The 22,599-nt window shown below is 42.4% G+C and overlaps 2 protein-coding genes across 7 annotated transcripts in view; one reads left to right on the forward strand and one right to left on the reverse strand.

Moving 5' to 3' along the window:
• Positions 1-10,315, reverse strand: part of LOC129814502 (serine/threonine-protein kinase PRP4 homolog) — a 34,458-nt gene extending 24,143 nt beyond the window's left edge. For 2 of the 3 annotated variants that reach the window (XR_008753289.1, XM_055867662.1), the window contains exons 1-6: positions 10,244-10,304; positions 8,558-9,724; positions 7,702-7,839; positions 2,548-2,688; positions 1,997-2,078; positions 1,549-1,756 (exon numbers count right to left, since the gene is read on the reverse strand). Coding sequence is in view for 2 of the 3 variants with exons in the window: in XM_055867662.1 (XP_055723637.1) it covers positions 1,549-1,756; positions 1,997-2,078; positions 2,548-2,688; positions 7,702-7,839; positions 8,558-9,724; positions 10,244-10,296 (1,789 nt within the window). In the remaining variant the exon portion in view is untranslated. Of the gene's footprint in view, positions 1-1,548; positions 1,757-1,996; positions 2,079-2,547; positions 2,689-7,701; positions 7,840-8,557; positions 9,725-10,243 lie in introns of all 3 variants that reach the window. The other variant, XM_055867661.1, reaches the window with a different exon arrangement.
• si:dkey-154p10.3 (zinc finger protein 70) overlaps positions 1-22,599 on the forward strand; it is a 40,489-nt gene that overhangs the window by 8,050 nt on the left and 9,840 nt on the right. Inside the window, exons 1-7 of one of the 4 annotated variants that reach the window (XM_055867665.1) lie at positions 10,555-10,775; positions 11,151-11,697; positions 11,882-12,569; positions 14,516-14,612; positions 17,922-18,122; positions 21,188-21,321; positions 22,410-22,533. In XM_055867665.1, coding sequence (XP_055723640.1) covers positions 11,161-11,697; positions 11,882-12,569; positions 14,516-14,612; positions 17,922-18,122; positions 21,188-21,321; positions 22,410-22,533 — 1,781 coding nt within the window. In that variant the 5' untranslated portion in view covers positions 10,555-10,775; positions 11,151-11,160. Of the gene's footprint in view, positions 1-10,554; positions 10,776-11,150; positions 11,698-11,881; positions 12,570-14,515; positions 14,613-17,921; positions 18,123-21,187; positions 21,322-22,409; positions 22,534-22,599 lie in introns of those variants that run through there. The other 3 variants (XM_055867664.1, XM_055867663.1, XM_055867666.1) reach the window with 3 other exon arrangements.

A 22,599-nucleotide genomic window follows, 5' to 3' on the forward strand; every position in this document is an offset into this window, starting at 1 on the left:
CAATTGTAATAATGACAATTACAACAATACTGAATGAACAATGAACACTTATTTTAACTTAATATAAAACATCAATAAAATCAATTTAGTCTCAAATAAATAATGAAACATGTTCAATTTGGTTTAAATAATACAAAAACAAAGTGTTGGAGAAGAAAGTAAAAGTGCAATATGTGCCATGTAAAAAAGCTAACGTTTAAGTTCCTTGCTCAGAATATGAGAACATATGTAAGCTGGTGGTTCCTTTTAACATGAGTCTTCAATATTCCCAGGTAAGAAGTTTTAGGTTGTAGTTATTACAGGACTATTTCTCTCTATACCATTTGTATTTCATATATCTTTGAATATTGGATGTTCTAATAGGTACTTTAGTATTGCCAGCCTAATCTCGGGAGTTGATAGGCTTGAAGTTAAACAGCGCAATGCTTGAAGAATTGGGAAGAGCTGCTGGCAAACACAGTAAAGTGCTGTTTGAGTGATTGCTTACGAGCCTGCTGCTGCCTACCGCCACTCAGTCAGACTGCTCTATCAAATCATAGACTTAATTATAATATAATAACACACAGACATACGAGCCTTAGGTCATTAATATGGTCAAATCCGGAAACTATAATTTTGAAAACAAAACGTTTATTCTTTCAGTGAAATACGGAACCGTTCCGTATTTTATCTAACGGGTGGCATCCATAAGTCTAAATATTGCTGTTACATTGCACAACCTTCAATGTTATGTCATAATTATGTAAAATCCTGGCAAATTAGTTCGCAACAAGCCAGGCGGCCCAAACTGTTGCATATACCGTGACTGCGTGCAACGAACGCAAGAGAAGTGACACAATTTCCCTAGTTTAATATTGCCTGCTAACATGAATTTATTTTAACTAAATATGCAGGTTTAAAAAAATATACTTCTGTGTATTGATTTTAAGAAAGGCATTGATGTTTATAGTTAGGTACACATTGGTGCAACGACAGTGCTTTTTTCACAAATGCGCTTGTTAAATCACCCGTTTGTCAAATGAGACTGTGATTCAATGATAAATTAACAGTTACCACATCGATTATATGCAACGCAGGACAAGCTAGATAAACTAGTAATATCATCAACCATGTGTAGTGATTATGTTAAGATTGATTGTTTTTTATAAGATACGTTTAATGCTAGCTTAGCACCTTACCGTGGCTCCTTGCTGCACTCGCATAACAGGTAGTCAGCCTGCCACGCAGTCTCCTCGTGGAGTGCAATGTAATTACCGATTGTTATGAAAACTTGAAAATCGTCCCTTAATTAATCGGACATTCCGATTAAATCGGTCGACCTCTAGTTTCTATCCCCACTACCGATTCATGTACCAGCATGAGCTTCTATCAGCATGACACAAAAACACGCACACGCACCTGGGTCAAATGCATATGTCAAATACTTTCAATACATACTTCATGGTGTTTGTACTGAGCAAACTAAATCAAATGTGGCTCAAGTATCTGAAAGTATTTCATATGTCTTAGTTTGTCACAGGTTTGGTGAACACATACACACCAGTGTACCGTCTTTCTCCTGTTCGATGAGGTTGTGCTTGGCCTTGATGTTCTCTTCGAAGGTGTCCACGTTTTCCCGCTCATACTCTTTGACGTCGGCCGCCACGCGCTCCAAAATGTCGTCTGGCGACGGTGAGCGGCTGCGCGGGCTGCTCTGGGGGCTGCCGGGCTCCGATGGTGCCGACATGTTACTACCCTCGTTCCCTCCCTTGTACTTCTGTTCACGGGAACACAGATAGACACACAATGTAAGCATGAATACCAAGCACAGGCACGCCAACATGTACACACATGATGAACTAACAATCAAACACCTGTGTGTGCCATGTGGGCATGCAGTGGATGACAATAACCAATAATACAGGGTAAATGGCATATCATGACATTAAATGGCTGTTTGAGGTTTAAAGTAATGTCAGTGCATCGAGGATGATATTATTGAGGTCTTATCATCCACCTGGACGATGGCCAGGCGCTGTAGCCTCCTCTGTTCAATGAGAGCCTCCTCGTCCTCCTCATCCACATCGTAATCTTCCAGCCTGGACAGGAAACACGTCAACTCTCGACGAACACATACAATGTGATCATCCTCCCCACACTCATGAACAAAAGCTTATACTACAAAAAGCCTGCCCTAAAACAAAAATGGTGTGGTTTAACCAGACTGAAATTGATTAATGTTGAATCATGTGTATGAACCATACAGTCAGCACTTAAGACAAAATCTGAGGTAAGCAATACCCTATTAAAGTGATCTGTCATTTTCCTGTTTTTGAACATTTGTAGGCTTTTTGAAGGGTTTAAGGCAAAACTTATAAAAGGCATCTGGCAGAAGTAAATGTATCCACAAACACAAATATAATTGTATACATACACACCTTAAATGACTACGTTTCCACAAATGTTATGATATAATCGTTAAGCCCATTCAAAGGATTAGGGGACATGATGCAGAGGTATGACTTTCATGGAGTATAAGCAACTAAAATTCCTTAGTGCACTGCCTACACTTCATCTTCAGAGTCCTCCTTGTCGGCCCTCATTCCCTCCGAGAGGCTGCCCTTGAACTTGTCCTCTCTGTCCCGGCTCCATCTCCTCTCCTGGGATCTGGAACGCCACCGCAGCCTCCGTCCCAACCGATCCAACGACCTATGGAGAAGAACGAAGAAAAAGCCTGAGCATCTTACAGGTGCAATATGGAAGACATCCTGCTTTTCAATGGTCATTTATATTAATGATATAGCTATTACCATTGAATCTTGAAGAATAACAAAAACACCTTATAATCGAAATCTCATAACCCAAAACTTGTGAGTTGCAATTCTCTCCATTATAAAAATCTTTATTGTATTTAAATATTAATATAAAGAATGAAGTTTCAGTCTAAGCAGACCTTCATTGCACAGAGAATAGGACTAGTGACCTACAGTGCCTTCAGAAAGTATTCAGACCCCTTGACATTTCCATATTGTTACGTTACAGCCTTATTCTAAAATAGATTCAATTACATTTTTTCCTCATCGATCTACACACAATACCCCATAATGACAAAGCAAAAACAGGTTTTTAGAAATGTTTGCTAATTTATAAAAAATTGACATATCACACTTACACACATTGGTTGCTCCACTAAAAGTTTTGCGATTATGCTGCGGTACTTAGATGTAATTTGTGGTTTAGTACGGTACCCTGCGTCACCACTTCATTGCTCCAGACCAGCGCAAGGGGGAGTTAGAGCACTGATTATGCTTTTGGGTCCTACTGTGACTAAGTGACAATGAATGGGCGACATAAACCTAAATAGAAACTGATAATTGTGCACAACTTTAGTATTACTTACTAAAACTGTTGTTACACTAAGGTTTTTATTATTTTCTAATGATTATTTTGCTCTTACTGTAGTATTGTAGCCCACTCCTGACCAGTCACATTGTATAGCGCCTGAGTGGCGCAACGGTCTAAGACACTGCTACAGATACTGGTTCAATACCTGTGCTGACCTCGACTGGGAGACCCATAAGATGACTGTAGGTTTTTTAGTTTCTCTCCCTCTACAAACAGAAATAAATAATTCTAAATAACAAACTGGCTTTATTTACAAATTGGTAACAATGGCTCACCCCATGTTCAAGAATGGCCTTTTTCTGGCTCATTTTACATTATTTGAAAACGAAATCTCCAAATTATTATATATATTTTTTTAAACAAAACGATTATTATTATTAATTTTGAATTATATAAAAGCCCCTTGGATATTCTCACAGATATATTATTAACCCTGTTATTAGCAGAACAATATATTGATCATATGTCATGTCTCCCGAGTGGCGCACAATAGGATTGCCTTGCAGTTCTCCAGCTGTAACCACTGAAAGCGTGCGAGGTTCAAGGCACGAGGGTAGGGGGCACGGGATGGGCCGCAGATACGCACACAGAAGACAGACCTAGCCCATGGGGAAGGGAGAAGTGGGTGGACCCCACCCTGGGTAGTACAGAACAACACTTTAAGGGGCATTGCACTAATAATGGAGCTGACTAGGGAAACGTTCCCGCTGTTCTTAGTGCCAGTCTGCACGTTCAAACTAAAAACTATGCAACTAATAATAGCATCTTTTCTTTAATAAAATAAAAATACTATTTCAAAATGCCGATGTTTATTTAGTTATGGATCCATAACAAATCAATATGGGAATAAATATCACTGAATTACAGAAATATCCTCCAATCCTCTATATGTGATTATTGGCGGAGAGTCACGTCACATTTTCAGAAATACTGTAGGCGACATGAGTCTCACTAGTGTTGAGTAATGTTCTGTTAAAAGTGGTTTAGGTCTATTTATTTAAAGAGCATATTGAAGTTAGAAGCAATAGGATTTGAAGCAATAGCCTACAACTATTTTAGCACCGTTTCACGCTGCTCTGAGACAAGCATGGGGACTGGTCTTGATAAACCAATGAGATTTTTATTTTCACTGAAGCTCCGTTTGGGTAGGCAAGTCCGTTAAGAACAAATTCTTATTTACGAAGGACAGCCTACTCCTTCCTCCCCGTCAGAAAATTTAACCAGTCTCCCGCACGACACGGGGATTCTTTAGCAAAATAGCCAAGTATTGTAGCCTACTCACGACCGTCACGTTGTATAGTGACATATTTGCCGTTCCATCCTAACGGAAATCCAGAGAAATTTGAGTTTCTTGGAATAGAAACACCATAATATTAAGCAAATTAATTAAGCAACATTTCTTAAAATCAGTCCCATATACTTTGTTCTTACAAAAAAAGGTTTTACATTTTCTAGTACAGCCACTATTGAAGGCTATCAATTGCTTCTTAATGGTTAACCAGACGCCCTCTGGTGGTCAAACTACCACTAATGGTACCAGTGGTTGGCACTTAAATAACGTGCCATAGAATTCTGCAGCATCACGCAAGCTGTGCTGCAACTTTTAAAGGACGAACCACTGTGGAAAGAAAAAGTATGTGAACCCCTAGGCTAATTACTTCTCCAAAAGCTAATTGGAGTCAGGAGTCAGCTAACTTGCAGTCTAATCAATGAGACGAGATTTAAGATGTTGGTGAGAGCTGCCTTGCCCAATAAAAAAAACTCACAAAATGTGAGTTTGCTATTCACAAGAAGCAATTTCTGATGTGAACTACGGCTTGAACAAAAGAGATCTCAGAAGACCTAAGATCAAGAATTGTTGACTTGCATAAAGCTGGAAAGGGTTACAAAAGTATCTCTAAAAGCCTTGATGTTCATCAGTCCATGGTAAGACAAATTGGTCTATAAATGGATTAAGTTCAGCACTGTTGTTACTCTCCCAAGGAGTGGCCATCCTGGAAAGGTGACTGCAAGAGCACAGCGCAGAATGCTAAATGAGGTGAAGAAGAATCCTAGTGTCAGCTAAAGACTTACGGAAATCTCTGGAACATGCTAACATCTCTGTTGACGAGTCTATGATATGTAAAACACTAAACAAGAACGGTGTTCATGGAAGAAGCCACTGCTGTCCAAAAAAAACATTGCTGCACGTCTGAAGTTTGCAAAAGTTCACCTGGATAGCGCTACTAGCAAAATATGTGGACAGACTAAACTAAAGTTGAGTTGTTTGGAAGGAAGGAACATACAACACTATGTGTGGAGAAAAAAAGGCACAGCACACCAACATCAAAACCTCATCCCACCTGTAAAGTATGGTGGAGGGAGCATTGTGGTTTGGGGCTGCTTTGCTGCCTCATAGCAAGCTGTCCAGGCTCTCAGACAGAAAAATGAATTTCCAAGTTTCTCAAGACATTTTGCAGGAGAATATAAGGCTATCTGTCCGCCAATTGAAGCTCAATAGAAGTTGGGTGATGCAACAGGACAAACACCCAAAACACAGAAGTCAATCAACAACAGAATGGCTTCAACAGAAGAAAATACGCCTTCTGGAGTGTCCTAGTCCTGACCTCAACCCAATTGGGGTGCTGTGGCATGACCTCAAGAGAGCAGTTCACACCAGACATCCCAAGAATATTGCTGAACTGAAACAGTTTTGTAAAGTGAAATGGTCCAAAATTCCTCCTGACCGTTGTGCAGGTCTGATCTGCAACTACAGAAGACGTTTGGTTGAGGATATTGCTGCCAAAGGAGGGTCAACCAGTTACACATACCTTTTCCAACCTGCACTGTGAATGTTTACACGCTGAGTTCAATAAAGACATGAAAACATATAATTGTTTGGGTTTAATTAGTTTAAGCAGACCAATTTATGCAGAAATCCAGGTATTTCCAAAGGGTTCACATACTTTTCTTGCCACTAAGTATTCAGATGCTTTACTCAGTACTTTGATGAAGCACCTTTGGCAGTGATTACAGCCTCAAGTCTTGGGTATGAAGCTTCGCACACCTGTATTTGGGGAGTTTCTCCCATTCTTCTTTGCAGATCCTCTCAAGCTCTGTCAGGTTGGATGGGGAGCGTTGCTGTACAGGTATTTTCAGGTCTCTCCAGAGATGTTCGATCGGGTTCAAGTCCGGGCTCTGGCTGGGCCACTCAAGGACATTCAGAGACTTGTCCCGAAGCCACTCCTGCGTTGTCTTGGCTGTGTGCTTATGGTCGTTGTTCTGTTTGAAGGTGAACCTTTGCCCCAGTCGGAGGTTTTCATCAAGGAGCTCTCTGTACTTTGCTCTGTTGATCTTTCCCTTGATCCTGACTAGTCTCCCAGTCCATGCAACAGAAAACATCCCCACAGCATGATGCTGCCACCACCATGCTTCACCGTAGGGATGGTGCCAGGTTTCTTCGAAATGTGACACTTGTCATTCAGGCCAAAGAGTTCAACCGTGGTTTCATCAAACCAGAGAATCTTGTTTCTCATGGTGTGAGAGTCCATTAGGTGCCTTTTGGAAAACTACAAGTTAGCTGTCATTTGCCGTTAATTGATGAGTGGCTTCTGCCTAGCCACGCTACCATTCAGGGCTGATTGGTATAGTGCCGCACAGATGGTTGTCCTTCTGGAAGGTTCTCCAATGCCCACAAAGGAACTTTGGAGCTCTGTCACAGTGACCATCGGGTTCTTGGTAACCTCCCGGACCAAGGCCCTTCTCCCCCGATTGCTATGTTTGGCCAGGCGGTCAGCTTTAGGAAGAGTCTTGGACAATTCTTTCGACCTCATGGCTTTGGTTTTGCTCTGACATGAAGTCAACTGTGGGATCTTATATAGACAGAAGTGTGCCTTTCCAAATCATGTCCAATCAATTGAATTTACCACAGATGGACTCTAATCAAGTTGAAGAAACATCAAGGGTGATCAATGGAAACAGGATGAACCTGATCTAATTTTTAAACTCTCATAGCAGAGGGTCTGAATACTTGTGTAAATAAGGCATTTGTTGTTTATTTTTAATACATTTGCAAACATTTCTAAGAAGCAGTTTTTGCTTTGTCATTATGGGGTATTGTGTGTAGATTGCTGAGTATTTTTCTAGATTTAATCCATTTTAGAATAAGGCTGTGACGTAACAAAATGTGGAAATATTCAAGGGGTCTGAATACTTTCCAAAGGCGCTGTATCTGTAGTTTTAGACTCAAATACATAACACAGGTAGTGGTTATACAGATAATGAGACAAGCACCAATATGGATACTAAAAAACACTTTTGAACCTGTCCTCCACCCACCTCCTCCTGAATGGTGACCTGCTGCATCTCCTGGGAGAGCGCGATCTCCGCCTGAAAGGTGAGCGGCTGAACCTTCGCCGGGCGCCTAGGGCCGGGCTGGCGTCCATACGGACCCCTGCCTCTTCCTGGCTCCACATCCTGAAGATCACGTGACAAAAGGATAAGGTGTTACACATTCAATATTCTCCATGCATTACCTAAAGTGCGTCTGGTTTTATTTGGACAGGATTCAATGTGGGGATGATGTACACTGGACTATGTTTGTTTGGGAATATCGTGGCATGATGACATGTGAAGTGCCATCTCCCATATAGCAATTAAGTACTTGTCTTTCTTGCACTAAGATCTGCACTTGTTTTTTCTTATTGGCACTGTTTCGGCTGATAGCTGTCAAGGGTCTACCTGTAATAACGGTGATATTGCAAGTATCCTCCTCCCGATACATTACTAGGGGTGTATTCACTGAAAACCAAATGGAAGCAACCGGACAAAATGGGGAGGTCTCACCTGAACTTGCCTGATAAGCGCTACTTTTCGTTTCAAAATGTTTTCTGTTGCAAAAAAATTAGTTACAGGGTACACTAATTAATACACCCCAGGGCTTCCCATTCCAATGTTCATGGTCTATCCCGGGAGGAGAGTGAGCTGATGGTTGTGTCACAATATGTTTACCGGTAAATTCATTTGTGGATTCTGTTCCCGGTTGTGAGAGGACACATCTCCTCTTCAAAAACAATAGCACCTGTTTATCTGTATTGAACACAAATGGATGTGTGTGTTTATGACGGATGTGTGTATGTTTATGACACACCTGTGTTTGTTTTTGAATTGACATTTGGCCCCCAAAAAATCTCACCTGCCAGGTGGAAGTCTCACTCGGTCCATCACTCTCCTTCGACTCTCCGGGGAGCGTGGGTGGCCCCCTCTGGGTGGTGACGGTGACATGGCCCTTCGCTCAGCTGCCTGGGGGCCTGAGGATGAGTCCAGGGAGTTCTGACATTGTGATGGGGACGTGCTGCGCTGCAGCTGGAGGGCGGGGCCTGGCAGCCTCCCTCGCAGGCCTGGAGAGCGGTTCTCCTTCCCAGAGGAAGCATCCTTGGCGGGGGACTTGGTTGCCTTCTTGTCCTTGTCCCATTCCCTTTCTGGCCACCTAGCCTTGCAGTGCTCGGGTGACTTGTGGTTGCTGCCGCTGGGCTCCTGGTTTTGGGTTCCTCTGCTCTGAGCCGGTGGGGAAGGCTGCTTGCTAGTGCCAGGAGGAGACCTAAAGCACTCTGAACTCCTGGAATGTCTTCTGCTGTCTCTATCCCTGGACGTGCTCCGTCCTCTCATCCGATCCTTGGTCTTCCCGTCTGTCCTGCTCTTCCTGGCATTTTTATTGGGATTGATCTGCTTAGCTTTTCCGGCATCCGTCGACTCTCGTCGTCCTCTACAGGTGTCCTTAGCGGTCTGTGAGCCTGAGCCGGACCCGGGACCTGTTGCCCCTATACACCAGTGCTGCCCATTGCGCTCCCTCTCCACCTGAATCTCCCCATCCTCCTCCTCTTCAGAGTGGTAGCCCTGGAGTATGAGCCCCATGTCCGACTGTACCCCCCTGCCCCCTTCAGTCAGTTCACCGTCTAGCTCGGCTTGTATCAGGGCCCTCTGTTTCTCCAGCTCCTCCAGAAGTGCCATCTCATCATCTTCCAGTCTTGGCTGCTTGGCAAAGTAGTACAGGGAAGCGTCGTCATCCCCACAGTTTGAGAAGACATCGGTCGAGGGGTTGTCTTTACGCTTGTGCCTCTTGTGCTTGTGCCGGTGCCCGTGGCGCCGCTCCTTGTCCTCTGGGGAGACGTGCTTCTGTCGCTTGTGTTTGCTGCGGTGCTTGTGTTTCTTCTTCTTGGTCTTGGCCGAGCTCACGGCGACGCGGAGCTTCAACGAACCGGCTTCGACCTTCCCGGCACTTCCTTCTTCCTCCTCTTCACCTGACAGGTCCTCATTTTCCTCTTCATTGCCACTCCTCTCTGAGCTCTCTGCATCCTCTCCCCTGCGAACAAAAAAGATATAGGAAAGGGTAATGATTAGTCAACTGGGAAGGTCTATTGTAATTGGTTCATTTGACAACTATTGCTGGTTTATTCCACAACTACTAACGTTAGTGGTGCAACTTGAGTGTTTCTCAGACCTTTCCTTGGGGACCCCCAGTAGTTTCACAATTGTGTTCTAGTCTTGAACAAGCACACCGGGTTCAATTAGTCTAACCGGTATTTCTCCCAGTTTCATAACTGACATCGACTTGTAAGATAGCTACATAACGTTAGCTACCTACCTAAATAACGTTAAACATCTAGCTATATAACTAAGTTAGCTAGTTTCAATTACAAATGGCACATTTCTTCTAACGTTAGCTCCTGTAGTTAGCCGCGTTTGTTAGCTACAGTACCGAAACAGGCTCTCTGTTATATACGGTATTATTTTTTCAATTTTTTTGTTACGACCAGACGCAGGACACCCTATCGCGACAACTACACATCGTGCCTAAAACACAATTTAAAAAATGTCTTACGCTTGTTTTCTTTCGCTGTCACCGGTTATGAAACCCATGGCAGCCATTTTCATTGTTTACTTTGGACATGCGCAATGGATAGGAAGACAAGGCAAGGCATTGTCTGTAAAGTAATGACCATTTTGCGTTTTGTCTGTATCCCCTATATAAGAGATTTCGAAATAATGAATCTTCTTTGGGCCTATATTTTGATGTTACACACTATTATATAATTATAAGACAATATGTAATTTACTGCACTGAAACGAACTGTAATGAAACACCCAGGGTCGTTACAGAACTATTCCATTAACAGTCAGTGGTCCCTAAAAAGTCAGCAGGTTGACTCATTGGCATGTTGGGATCCAGTTCGTTTCCGACGTGTTTACATTTCATACAGCATGAACTCATCGCTGATATAAATGTGACATTGTTGTCGTATATGTCTTGCTATGTACTGTAGATCTAGGTAACGTTAGCTAGCTAGCTACCTGGAATTGGGCTCTGTGGTGACGAGTGAGTTTAATTCAGCGCGATTCCATGTTTATCAAACGTAATGAACGCTAACTAGCTATCGTTGTAAATAGAAACGTTGCATATTTCAGAAAATTCAGTGTGTGTTCTTCAATATCTACCTACGTGCATGTGTTAGTATTTATTGTAGATTTCAGTTTCGCATGCATGCATTTTCCACAGCTAGCCAGCTTGACTTGTAGTGCTATGACTAAGTTCTTCCTATTATGCATGGTCAACAAGTGTAAGGTTAGACACTGAGCAAGACTTTCTCTTTATTATGTCTCTTGAATACAGCATATCTTGCTTAATCGGAGTATGGCTAGGACAAGTGTAGTTCAAACGAAGCTAATGTTGCATCCCCAACATTTTAGTTATGCTAATCTCATGCAATCCCTCTCTCTCCCCATGTTAGCTCAACCCAGATGATGAGTCCAGTCAATTATGATTTCCAGGACATCAGGCCAGTCACACTACACCTTCCAGAAGAGACGGTCACCTCCTTGTACTGTGTCACTGCTAAGGGGCTGGAGGCCCAAGTGGCCTCCTTAGTCGAAGCCTTCCTGGTTGAAGTGTACCGCTGCAGAGTGTGCCAGTTCACCAGTGGCCTAAAAGGCAGTATCCGAACACACGTACTGGAGAGACACAATTTAGGAGCCTCCTCCTGCCCTGGTCTTCCCTGTCTTGAGAAGGACAATGGCCTTGAGGTAGGGGTGGGAGTTGACAGAGAAGATGATGATGATGATGATGAACTGGACCAAAATGGCTCCCCAGGCTACAACCTGGAGGATGACCTCCATTCCGTCTCAAAGGATGCTGACCAGATGGATCATATGGGCTTGGAGCGCATGTCCTTCCTGCTGCCCATGTACGGCATGCTGCCCAATATCAGTCCCCGGTCATGTGACATGGCCCTGAGTTCCAACTCGGACGGGAGCCTCCACGTTGCACAGACCTGTGAGGTAAGAGAGAAGTTTAACTAGGGGGGGAAATGTGTGTTTCAAATGCAGTGAAAATTCCAGTTGAGTGGATTTATCACTATAGGATAGAAAGGTGGACTAGTAATTTCCAATTCTATGTCGGCAATATATACTCAGATTTGTAGCTGAGAATCAGTTTTGTTTATCCTGCTCTGGTCCTATACAGGTGAGCACTTTGTTTGAGGAGGATGAGAGACATGGTGAGGAGGACGAAGAGGAGAGCGTGTTCCGATTGGACGCTGCCGACTCCGTCAACCTGTCGTGTCCAATGGGCTCGGTGGTGATAAACGAGGCCAAGGATGATGAGATGGCCCAGTCAGCTCACCTCATGACCCTGGGCCTCTGTCGCATCTCCACAGCCAACAAGGGCCTCTCAGACCGAGCGGGTACCCAGCTTCCCTCAACTCCCATCGGGCAAGAGGGTTTGGAGTCAGACACCTCCTTGGATGACAAGATGGATGACAAAATGCCCCAGTCCCAGGGAAAGCAGTCCCCTCCTCATGGCCCCAAGCAGCGGAGGTCACTGTTCTGTGTCCTCTGCCGTGCCACCCTGACCTCTAGACACTTGCTTGAGGTCCATCTTAAATGTCACAACGGGGACAGGGGCTTCAAGTGCCTTCAGTGTGGCTGGACGTCGGCCGTGTGGGGGGAGATGGAGCGCCACTGGAGGGCCCACGGGAAGAGGATGCGGCGGGGGAAAAAAGAGAAAGATAGGGGCACCCGGCCCCATGGCTGCCAGGTTTGTCTCCGGAAGTTCCGGAGTGTTAAGTCCCGGGATGCACATAAGCGGCGGCACCACAGTCAACGGCGGAGTCCTCAAGAATGCTTCACATGCCAGCACTGTGACTACAGTGGTGAGGACCTGTTTCAGTGTTTATTCCAATTTTACCCTACTTTTCCACCTAACATTGAAATTGTTTCGGGATAAAGTTGCGAAGGGAGGGTTTTACTGGAATCTTTACCAGTAAACTACTTGAATTTTGGTTTGTCAAGTTTTTTTATTTTATCAGGTGACATCTGGTTGCCTTTTTGGGTACATATTATCACAGGTGTCTAATTATCTCTGGGGTCGTTCCACCTCAAAAAACACGAGGATTTTGACACCCAACATCTAAGATTGTTCTGAAATTGTTTCTGTAGTTAGAAACAAATAAGATAAGCATTTCTGCAATATTGTTTTGTTAAAATATAATTTGATCTCTGAAGAATTTAATCTAATTGATTGCACCCAAATTGGCAATTTTAATTTATAGGATTCAGATAACATTCGATAAATATAGTACGTAACATCTGATTTGGACAAAACTTCATCCTAACAATGAGTAAGACTTAAAAATAAATAATATTTAAGCCGGCCAGTATACAGTATCAGTTCTCTATGTTTGACAAGTAGTATGAAGCTGCGGCTAGGAGTATTGTTGGTGATGGTTTTTGCCCATTCAGAGAGAGTATTAATTGAAGTCGCTTGCATTTTCCCCCATAAATAAGTGTCAAAGTACCAGGTTTTGCCCACCAGATGCGCCTGTTCCTGCTATTGCCACACTCTTTCATCCATTTTGCTGGTCTCTTGTATTTATTAAATGTATCACAACATTTTCTTTCCAACTTTGGGTAGAAAACCAATAGCTTTTGTGCATGATGAAAATAAATTGTGATCATCCTCACAATTCAAGCCAGTCCTCAATGAAAGCAATTCAGTTTGTCCTTCTCTTCGGCCTAATCTATGTCCAGGAAACTGCCCCTGTGTGTGGTTTATTCCCTTCAAAAAAGGCCTGGTTTAGTTGTTAGACCATTCCTGTTGAACAAGCAAACTGTTAGGCTACAGCAGTTATGTTATGTTCTCAGGGTTTTCAATGGTAAAAGTCCCAAACACACACTACACTGTATAGTGTTTTGTAATGGTATTGGGTTGTGTTTAGTCAATAACCCATTTCTCCATCACATTTTTAGGCTTCATATGATAATTGCACCATAGGCATAGCCCTCTCAGAGAGCTGCCACATCTTGGACTATTCAAGGAGAGTTGGGTTGCTAAGAGAAGGACAAACTGAATTGCTTTCATGGGGGACTGGCTTAACTTGTGAGGATAACCACACAAAAAGCTATTGGTTTTCTACCCAAAGCTGCAGAGAAAATGTTGTGATACATTTGATAACACAAGAGACCAGCAAAATGGATAAAAGCAGGAACAGCCAGGTAGTTGGTACTTTCACTTAATTTTGGTGGGAAATGCAAGCGTCTTCAATTGCTAATTTCTCTGATCAGGGGGAAAAAACAAAAACATCACATAATACACTGAATACATTACATAGTATGAATAAACAATGCTCTGAGTCGCAGCGTCATACAACTTGTCAAACATAGAGAACTGATACTGTATACTGGCCATTGGTTTGGGTTGACTGGCTACCCACACTCCTTGCTCCGGCTAAAAGCCACGCTCACGTACATTAGTTTCTTCTCCGCAATGAGTCTGGATCGGAGTAGCCCTCCAAACCATAGCCTGACGACTCAAGCTAATTGTTCCCGCAAGAAAGGGTGGGGACCGACGATACCACGATCAGAACTAGAACTGCAAGCTTCAAGAAGGACATTCAATCTAAAAAAAAAAAAAAAACACTATTTTACCCTGTGTGTGTGTGTGTACAGTACTGTATTTATTCTTGGGATATTGTTTTTCGAAAGGAAAATATCAGCAGTGCATCTTTAATTCCCCAAATTACCAGCAGCCTTCCAACCCTATTCAGGGATGAACACATTTACATTCATTTTACCCAGCTGTCCCATCTCTGTCTTTCAGATAAGTCGTGGGACAAGCTGCACAAACACATTCTCTCAGAGCACAAAGCCTTTGGGGACAGACTGACAAACCCGGATGGACTGAGCACCCATGTTGTGTAAGTAGTTTACCTGTTCCCTTCCTGCGCCATAGTCTCAGAGCAACAAACCGACCTACTCATTGTGTGCACCCAAAATATTTAATAGCATTTGGTCTGGACATATGCTATATTTGAATTTCATAAAAATGCATCTTTCTTCCCTCTTTTCTGTGAAGTAATCAATGATTAGAGATGGCACAATGGCTCTCAGGAAAATTTGACTTTTTAAAGAGTTGTAAATGGGAATACTGTATAAAATCTATTTGGATGAATTTTCACAAGTTGGTCTTTGAACACAGTTGAGAGTTGATTATCTCAACCATACATCTAACCATTAAAGGGGCAATCTGCTATTGGTACAACCATTTTTGGACTTGATAATATACTTGGTAATGATATACTGTATACCCATTGATTAGTGAAGAATATAACTTGTGTCTCTGAAAACAGTTTTACTTTTTTTTAATAAATGAAATTTCATGAATACCTTATTTACATAAGTATTGTGACTCAAATTGAGCTCAGGTGCATCCTGTTTCCATTGATCATCCTTGATGTTTCTACCACTTGATTGGAGTCCACCTGTGGTAAATTAAATTGATTGGACATGATTTGGAAAGGAACACACCTGTTTGTATAAGGTCCCCACAGTTGACAGTGCATGTCAGCAAAAACCAAGCCATGTCGAAGGAATTTTCCATAGAGCTCCGAGAAAGGATTGTGTCGAGGCACAGATCTGGGGAAGGGTACAAAAAAATGTCTGCAGCATTGAAGTTCCCCAAGAAGTTTAGAACCACCAAGACTTCCTAGAGATGGCTGCCCGGCCAAACTGAGCAATCGGGGGAGAAGGGCCTTGGTCAGGGAGGTGACCAAGAACCCGTGGGGTCACTAATAACAGAGCTCCAGAGTTCCTCTGTGGAGATGGGAAAACCTTCCAGAAGGACAACCATCTCTGCAGCACTCCACCAATCAGGTCTTTATGGTAGAGTGGCCAGCCACTCCTCAGTAAAAGGCATGCCAAAAGGCCCCTAAAGGACTCTCAGACCATGAGAAACAAGATTCTCTGGTCTGACAACCTGAATGCCTTGAGTGGCCAGCCAGAGCCCGGACTTGAACACGATCGAACATCTCTGAAGATACCTGAAAATAGCTCTGCAGTGATGCTCCCCATCCAACCTGACAGAGCTTGAGAAGGATGACCTGCAGAGAAGAATGGGAGAAAGCCCAAAAAATACAAGTGTGCCAAGCTTGTACCGTCATTCCCAAGAAGACTCGAGGCTGTAATCGCTGCCAAAGGTCCTTCAACAAAGTACTGAATAAAGCATCTGAATACTTACAGTACTAGTCAAAAGTTTGGACACACCTACTCAGTCAAGGGTTTTTATTTATTTGGACTGTTTTCTACATTGTAGAATAGTAGTGAAGACATCAAATCATATAGTAACCAAGTTTTTTTTTAAACAAATCTAAATATATTTTAGATTCTTCATAGTAGCTGATGACAGCTTTGCACACTCTTGGCATTCTCTCAACCAGATTCACCTGGAATGCTTTTCCAACAGTCTTTAAGGAGTTCCCACATATGCTCAGCACTTGTTGGCTAGTTTTCCTTCACTCTGCGTTCCAACTCATCCCAACCATCTCAATTGGGTTGAGGTTGGGTGATTGTGGAGGCCAAGTCATCAGATGCAGCACTCCATCACTCTCCTTCTTGCTCAAATAGCCCTTACACAGTCTGGAGGTGTTGGATCATTGTCCTGTTGAAAAACAAATGATAGTCCCGCTAAGCGCTAACCAGATGGGATGGCGTATTGCTGCAGAATCACTGACAGTGTCACCAGCAAAGCACCATCATACCTCCTCCTCCATGCTTCACGGTGGGAACCACACATGCGGAGATCTGTTTACCTCGCTCTGCGTCTCACAAAGACACGGTGGTTGGAAACAGAAATCTCGAATGGACTCATCAAACGAAAGGACAGATTTCCACCGGTCTAATGTCCATTGCTGGTGTTTCTTGGGCCAAGCAAGTCTCTTCTACTTCTTATTTTTTTACCTTTATTTAGCTAGGCAAGTCAGTTAAGAACAAATTCTTATTTACAATGACGGCCTACCTCGGCCAAACCGTAACCCGGACGACGCTGGGCCAATTGTGCGCCGCCCTATGGGACTCCCAATAACGTCCGTTTGTGATACAGCCTGGAATCGAACCAGGGTCTGTAGTGATGCCTCTACCACTGAGGATGCAGTGCCTTAGACCGCTGCACCACTCGGGAGTCCCTTTAGTAGTGGTTTCTTTGCAGCAATTGGACCATGAAGGCCTGCTTGACAATGTCTCCTCTGAACAGTTGATGTTGAGATGTGTCTGTTACTTGAACTCTGTGAAGCAATTATTTGGGCTGCAATAACTCTAATGCTGGTAACTCTAATGAACTTATCCTCTGCAGCAGAGGTAACTCTGGGTCTTCCTTTCCTGTGGCGGTCCTCATGAGAGTTTCATCATAGCGCTTGATGGTTTTTGCAACTGAAAATTGACTGACCTTTATCTCTTAAAGTAGTGATGGACTGTTGTTTCTCTTTGCTTATTTGAGCTTTTCTTCCCATAATATGGACTTAGTCTTTTACCAAATAGGGCTATCTTCTGTATACCACCCCTACCTTGAAAGAACTACTGATTGTCTCAAACGCATTAAGGGAAAAAAATCCACATTCACTTTTAACAAGTCACACCTGTTAATTGAAATGCATTCCAGGTGACTACCTCATGAAGCTGGTTGAATGCTAAGAGTGTGCAAAGCTGTCATCAACGCAAAAGGTGGCTACTTTGAAGAATCTCAAATATATATATTTTTTTGATTTAACACTTTCATGCTTACTACATGATTCCATATGTCTTATTTCATAGTTCTGATGTCTTCACTATTATTCTACAATGTAGAAAATTGTAGAAAATTAAACTTTTTTTGCTTCGTCATTAGGGGGTATTGTGTGTAGATTGATTTAGGAAACTATTGAATCCATTTTAGAATAAGGCTGTAAAGTAACAATGTGGGAAAAGTGAAGGGGTCTGAATACTTCCTGAATGCCCTGTGAGCTTTTAAAAAAAATAACAAACACTTTATAGCCTCAAATGGTTAAAACTATAAGTTTGATCTCATGGATGGTCAGCCCTTACATTAATGGCTATCTTTATGAATTTGAGACTGGTTATATTTCCACAACCCATCCATCCCTCAGCTGTTTACCAAAACAACAATGGCGTCGTGACCGATTTGTTGTTGTTTAAGTGCAGATTGTCCATTTAACGGTGCCCTCTCCAACTCACAGGTGTGCTTTGAGGAAGTTCACCCACGAAAGCAATTACCCACAAGACCTGCAAGGAGTGGAGCCAGAAAAGTGGAATAAGTGGAGGCTGAAGCAGAGGGGAAGAAAGGACGGAGAGGAGGGCAGAGAGGAGCAAGGGCAGAAAGCGGAGGAATCGGTGAGGAGGAAAGGGAGGAAAGAGTTCTGCTGTGCCCTCTGCAACAGGTACAGTCACTCAGAAGTGTCAGTAACACATTTTACCACAAGGGGTCAGAGTACAGTTTGTTGTGGAAGATATGAGTATTGCAGAGGCTTTGTTTGTTTATTTACTTTTCTGTGTGTTTTCAGTACCATATACACTTTCAAAATAAATTTGCCTCTAAAAATAGGCCGTAAAACCATAGAGATCCTATTAAATTAAACCCCTCAAAGTTCCAGAATGGTCTGAAAATGGCAGCCATTGTTGTCAGGGAGAAATCCAAACCAGTCTAATATGAATGAATGGCAGTAGAGGCATAGGTGATGCATTTCCTGCTTTTACTTGTGCAGGAAAATAAAAGTAAGGCTTGTGATTAGGGCTGGGCAATATGGCCAAAATATCATAGGGTATTTTTCATTTTTTTTTACGGTATGACTATTTGACGGTATTCTATGTTTTTGATTAATAAAAGTTCTATGTTTGCTTTTTTGTGACCCTAGGGTGGCAACACATATATTCTAAATTATTTCAATGGGTCTTTCTCCATTCTGATTGTTTTATACTGTTCAATTCAACTTCAACCTAAAATAATTTCCTGCATTTCCATACATTTCTGCATTTCCTGCACTCATGAGATAATTTCCACACTGCCACGATATGGGCAAAAAAATAGGCCTTATTTTTAACCAAATATTGCAATTGTGATTTAGATCAAAACACTTGGATGAACTTTTGGAATCATGGCAATATAATGTTTTATAAGTCTCTAGTCAGAATATAAAATAATAGTGGGCACTTTGAATACAGTGTTGTTTGACATGACAACAAATGAAAATGCCATGGATGAGTTATTGTGACAGGGTAGGAACCAAAGTGATGTTCAGTGTTTCTTAGGGGACCCTATAATCTTTGGCTACATTAAATCTTTATTCATGTAGCCAACATATTCATGCTTCGCCTATTCCTCTTTGATTTAGAAGATACTGTTGCACAAACAACATGCTGATTTAGGCATCCACCAGGACTGGTAGAGCGCTCCTTGTGACGGGGTGGGACTAGGTCTGTGTGGAGTGAGTGACTGACTGAGTGACTGACTGAGTGAGTGACTGAGTGAGTGCGAGAGAGATGACGACGACTCAAGTAGCGGAGTAAACTACACATGGATGTTACACACGGCGTATCACATTTAACAAACCAAACATTCAAATACCGTTATAGAAGGTTAAGTAAAAACCCAAACCGGTCCTTGCATCAATACGGGTATATAGTAAAATACGGCCCTACATGTGATATCAGGAATTGTCTAAGAATTGTCAATCGAAAATGTTGTCATAATTAAAAATACTGTTTATACAGGTTTTGTACAAATGGAATGTTGGCATATTGGCAGTTATTTAGAAACATTTATGGAATTGTTCCTCTAAAACTGGATGGCTAGCTAGCTAACTAACATTCATAGTGTAAAACTATGAATTTTAAGATTCTTAGCACAGCACTGGCAAACCATGGTTGAACAACTCCCTTGCCAAAATGGCTGACCTTTCATACCATCATAGATGCGGTAAAGAGGTCAATGGAACGGAGACCATGGCGGATAGAAGGATGCCAGATTGTTAAAATCAGATTTGTTGAACGTGCAACAAAGTGGATATTCGTCAAATCTTTCCATTGTTTGGATCGAGTTTCATTGACCTTACCGCATCAGTAGCTAGATTTCCATCCAATTGGCGACAGATTTTAATGCGAATATTCTAAAATCTGCATTAAGAAAAAATAAATAATAATAATTCACCAGTGGTGTCTCCACCAAACGGACTTTGTGCGGATAAAAATCAGTGCGTGTGTCACGCCTTGACCATAGTAAGCTGTTTTTTCTGTGTTGGTTGGGGCGTGATAGTGACTTGGGTGGGTCATCTAGGTGTTTTTGTATTTCTATGGTGGCCTGATATGGTTCCCAATCAGAGGCAGCTGTTTATCGTTGTCTCTGATTGGGGATCATATTTAGGTAGCCATTTCCTCATTTGTGTTTGTGGGATCTTGACTATGTGTAGTTGCCTGTCAGCACTATTTTGTATAGCTTCACGTTTCGTTTGTTCATTTTGTTGGTTTGTTCGGTGTTCATTCATTAAAAGAGAATGTACGCATACCACGCTGCGCCTTGGTCTCATTCTAACGACGGACGTGACAGCGTGATGGCGTAGTGCACAAAGTAATTTTTTCAGTAATGTTCCAAATAAAAATCTAAAATGTGTTTCCATCACATTTTCCACTCCACTCACTCTGAGTTGTCACAAAAACCTTTGGGTTAAATAGCAAATGTGCCTGCTCTAGCCAATAACGGATACAGTGCAGGTAGGCTAGTCTAAATTATGAGATTATTACGATAATATTTTAATTTGCCAAGCATCGATCATCATGTCACCAGAATAAAACCCTCAATATTTTGAGCATCAAGCACATCAGTTCATCATAACTTATTACATCTGTAGCCTAGTAAACAGCATGCTTTCCCGACGAGTTGTAGTGGGAGGACATGTCATCGCGTGACACCAAGTTTACTTTGATATGATGCTTATTATATCAATATTTGCGCATAAAAGCATTTCTACTGACATTTCTTGCATAATTAATTTTACCAACACAAAAAGTTTCCACCATGTCAAACGAACAAATGACCTGGTCGGTCATTTACAAAATTGTACTGAAACTTCCTGTTTCAATCACAGCTGTCATGATTTCTTTTTATATATGGTATGACTTTATGCACATAAAAGCTGTGGATGAAAAGGTGGTTTATAAGAAGGTTCATGATCATTCTAGTGTTCTAATTCTGTGTGTAAAACTTTCATAGAATCATTGCCACTTTATGGTGGTATAGTTGCAGCACGTATCAAGTAAATGCTACAGTGTGTGTTTGAGAGATACATAGAGCAAGCCCACTTTAAACAAACGACAACCTTTAAGGCCTAATGTCTACACAATTTCTGAAGCCTTGACGTAGTGCTTATAAAGACTTCATAACGTGTAGTTTATTTCAAGTATGACCAGGTTGTAAATGCATCTCAATGAGCCCTGTTTCCTGCCATGACAGGAAGTTCTCCACCAAGCTGACCATGCGTCGCCACATGGGCATCCACCAGGGGGACAAGCCCTTTGAGTGTCCCCATTGCCACTACAGCACCCGGCTCAAGGCCTCACTGGTACAGCACCTCCGTGTTCATACAGGTAACACTTTTAGACCATATTCAATCATCCTAGCTGGTACTGTAGTCAGCACAAGGACACACACACACTAGTGTTATTCATTACATTGTTGTACCTCAATGTTCTACCTGTGTAGTAAGGCACATATTACTGTGTGTGTGACTTGTACATGTGGGAAATGTGTACGTTTTGGAGTGTTACATTTGTATTGTAAAGAGACAAGTCCAGAACAGCTGGACATGCAAAATCCTGTGTCAGGAACACTGTTGGAGGAGTAACTGGACCCTCAATTATTTGCCCATCGTGCGTTGGTTCTTACTAAGGGGCGGGGGGATGTTGCTGTGGCCGAAATTTATGAGAGAACTTTTCCCACACCTTCTCTCCCAGCAATGACTTTGAGAGCTGTGTGGCCATGGTAACAGTAGTGAGGTTGCATAATATGCCATCAGGTTGAAGACCGGAATGTTCATCCCATATAGGTTAATTTTCCATTCCACTGACATGATATATACATAACAAACCCAACGTTTAGGGGAATTCAGTGTTTCTCCCAGATAAACATAGGGCCCCCCGAGAAACATGCAGGAAAGCTGACACCAATATTTACAATATAATGCAGCCATTTTTTTAGGAATTGGGGTACACTGGGTAACAGAGTAATAATTTGCAGTTTGATTCTGAACAAAACATTTTTTGGGGTCAATAGTTGGCAAGCTACTGAACCCCATAATAGTAACTGTTATTGTGCTGGAGATGATGAAAATGAGGTTGAAAAGTGGTGGAATTGCCCTTTAAGTAGCTACCTACTCTGGCCCAATAGAACCGTTATCTACAGCAGCTTTGGGTTTAAAAATGTCTTTCTACTATACACGGGGTGCAGAGTTCCCAACCTGTCCTTGAGGGCCACAGTCACATAGATTGTTGTACTTGCCTTAAAGGCCCCCTGTAGTGACTAGTGAAAAGCCAGCTTTTCAAACTGAAAAACAATGTTCTGAGCCCACCAATAATGTTGTACAGAGTTTTTAGTTTGACAATAATATGTGATAAAAGGTTCTGATTGAAGCCTTATCGTCTTGGTGACATCTGAGCTGTCAACTATCTACCTGTAGGTGAGAAGCCCTTCAAATGCCTTCAGTGTCCCTACGCCTCCATCGACAGCAGCTCCCTGCGCCGACACTCCCGCACGCACACACAGGAGAGGCCCTACTGCTGCCAGTACTGTCCCTACAGCAGGTACACACACACCCACCCACTAATGTATGTTTAGAGTTCATGTTAATCGTTTGCTAAGTCTATCTC

The sequence above is a fragment of the Salvelinus fontinalis genome, chromosome 17, assembly GCF_029448725.1.
Source record: "Salvelinus fontinalis isolate EN_2023a chromosome 17, ASM2944872v1, whole genome shotgun sequence".
NCBI lineage: Eukaryota > Metazoa > Chordata > Actinopteri > Salmoniformes > Salmonidae > Salvelinus > Salvelinus fontinalis.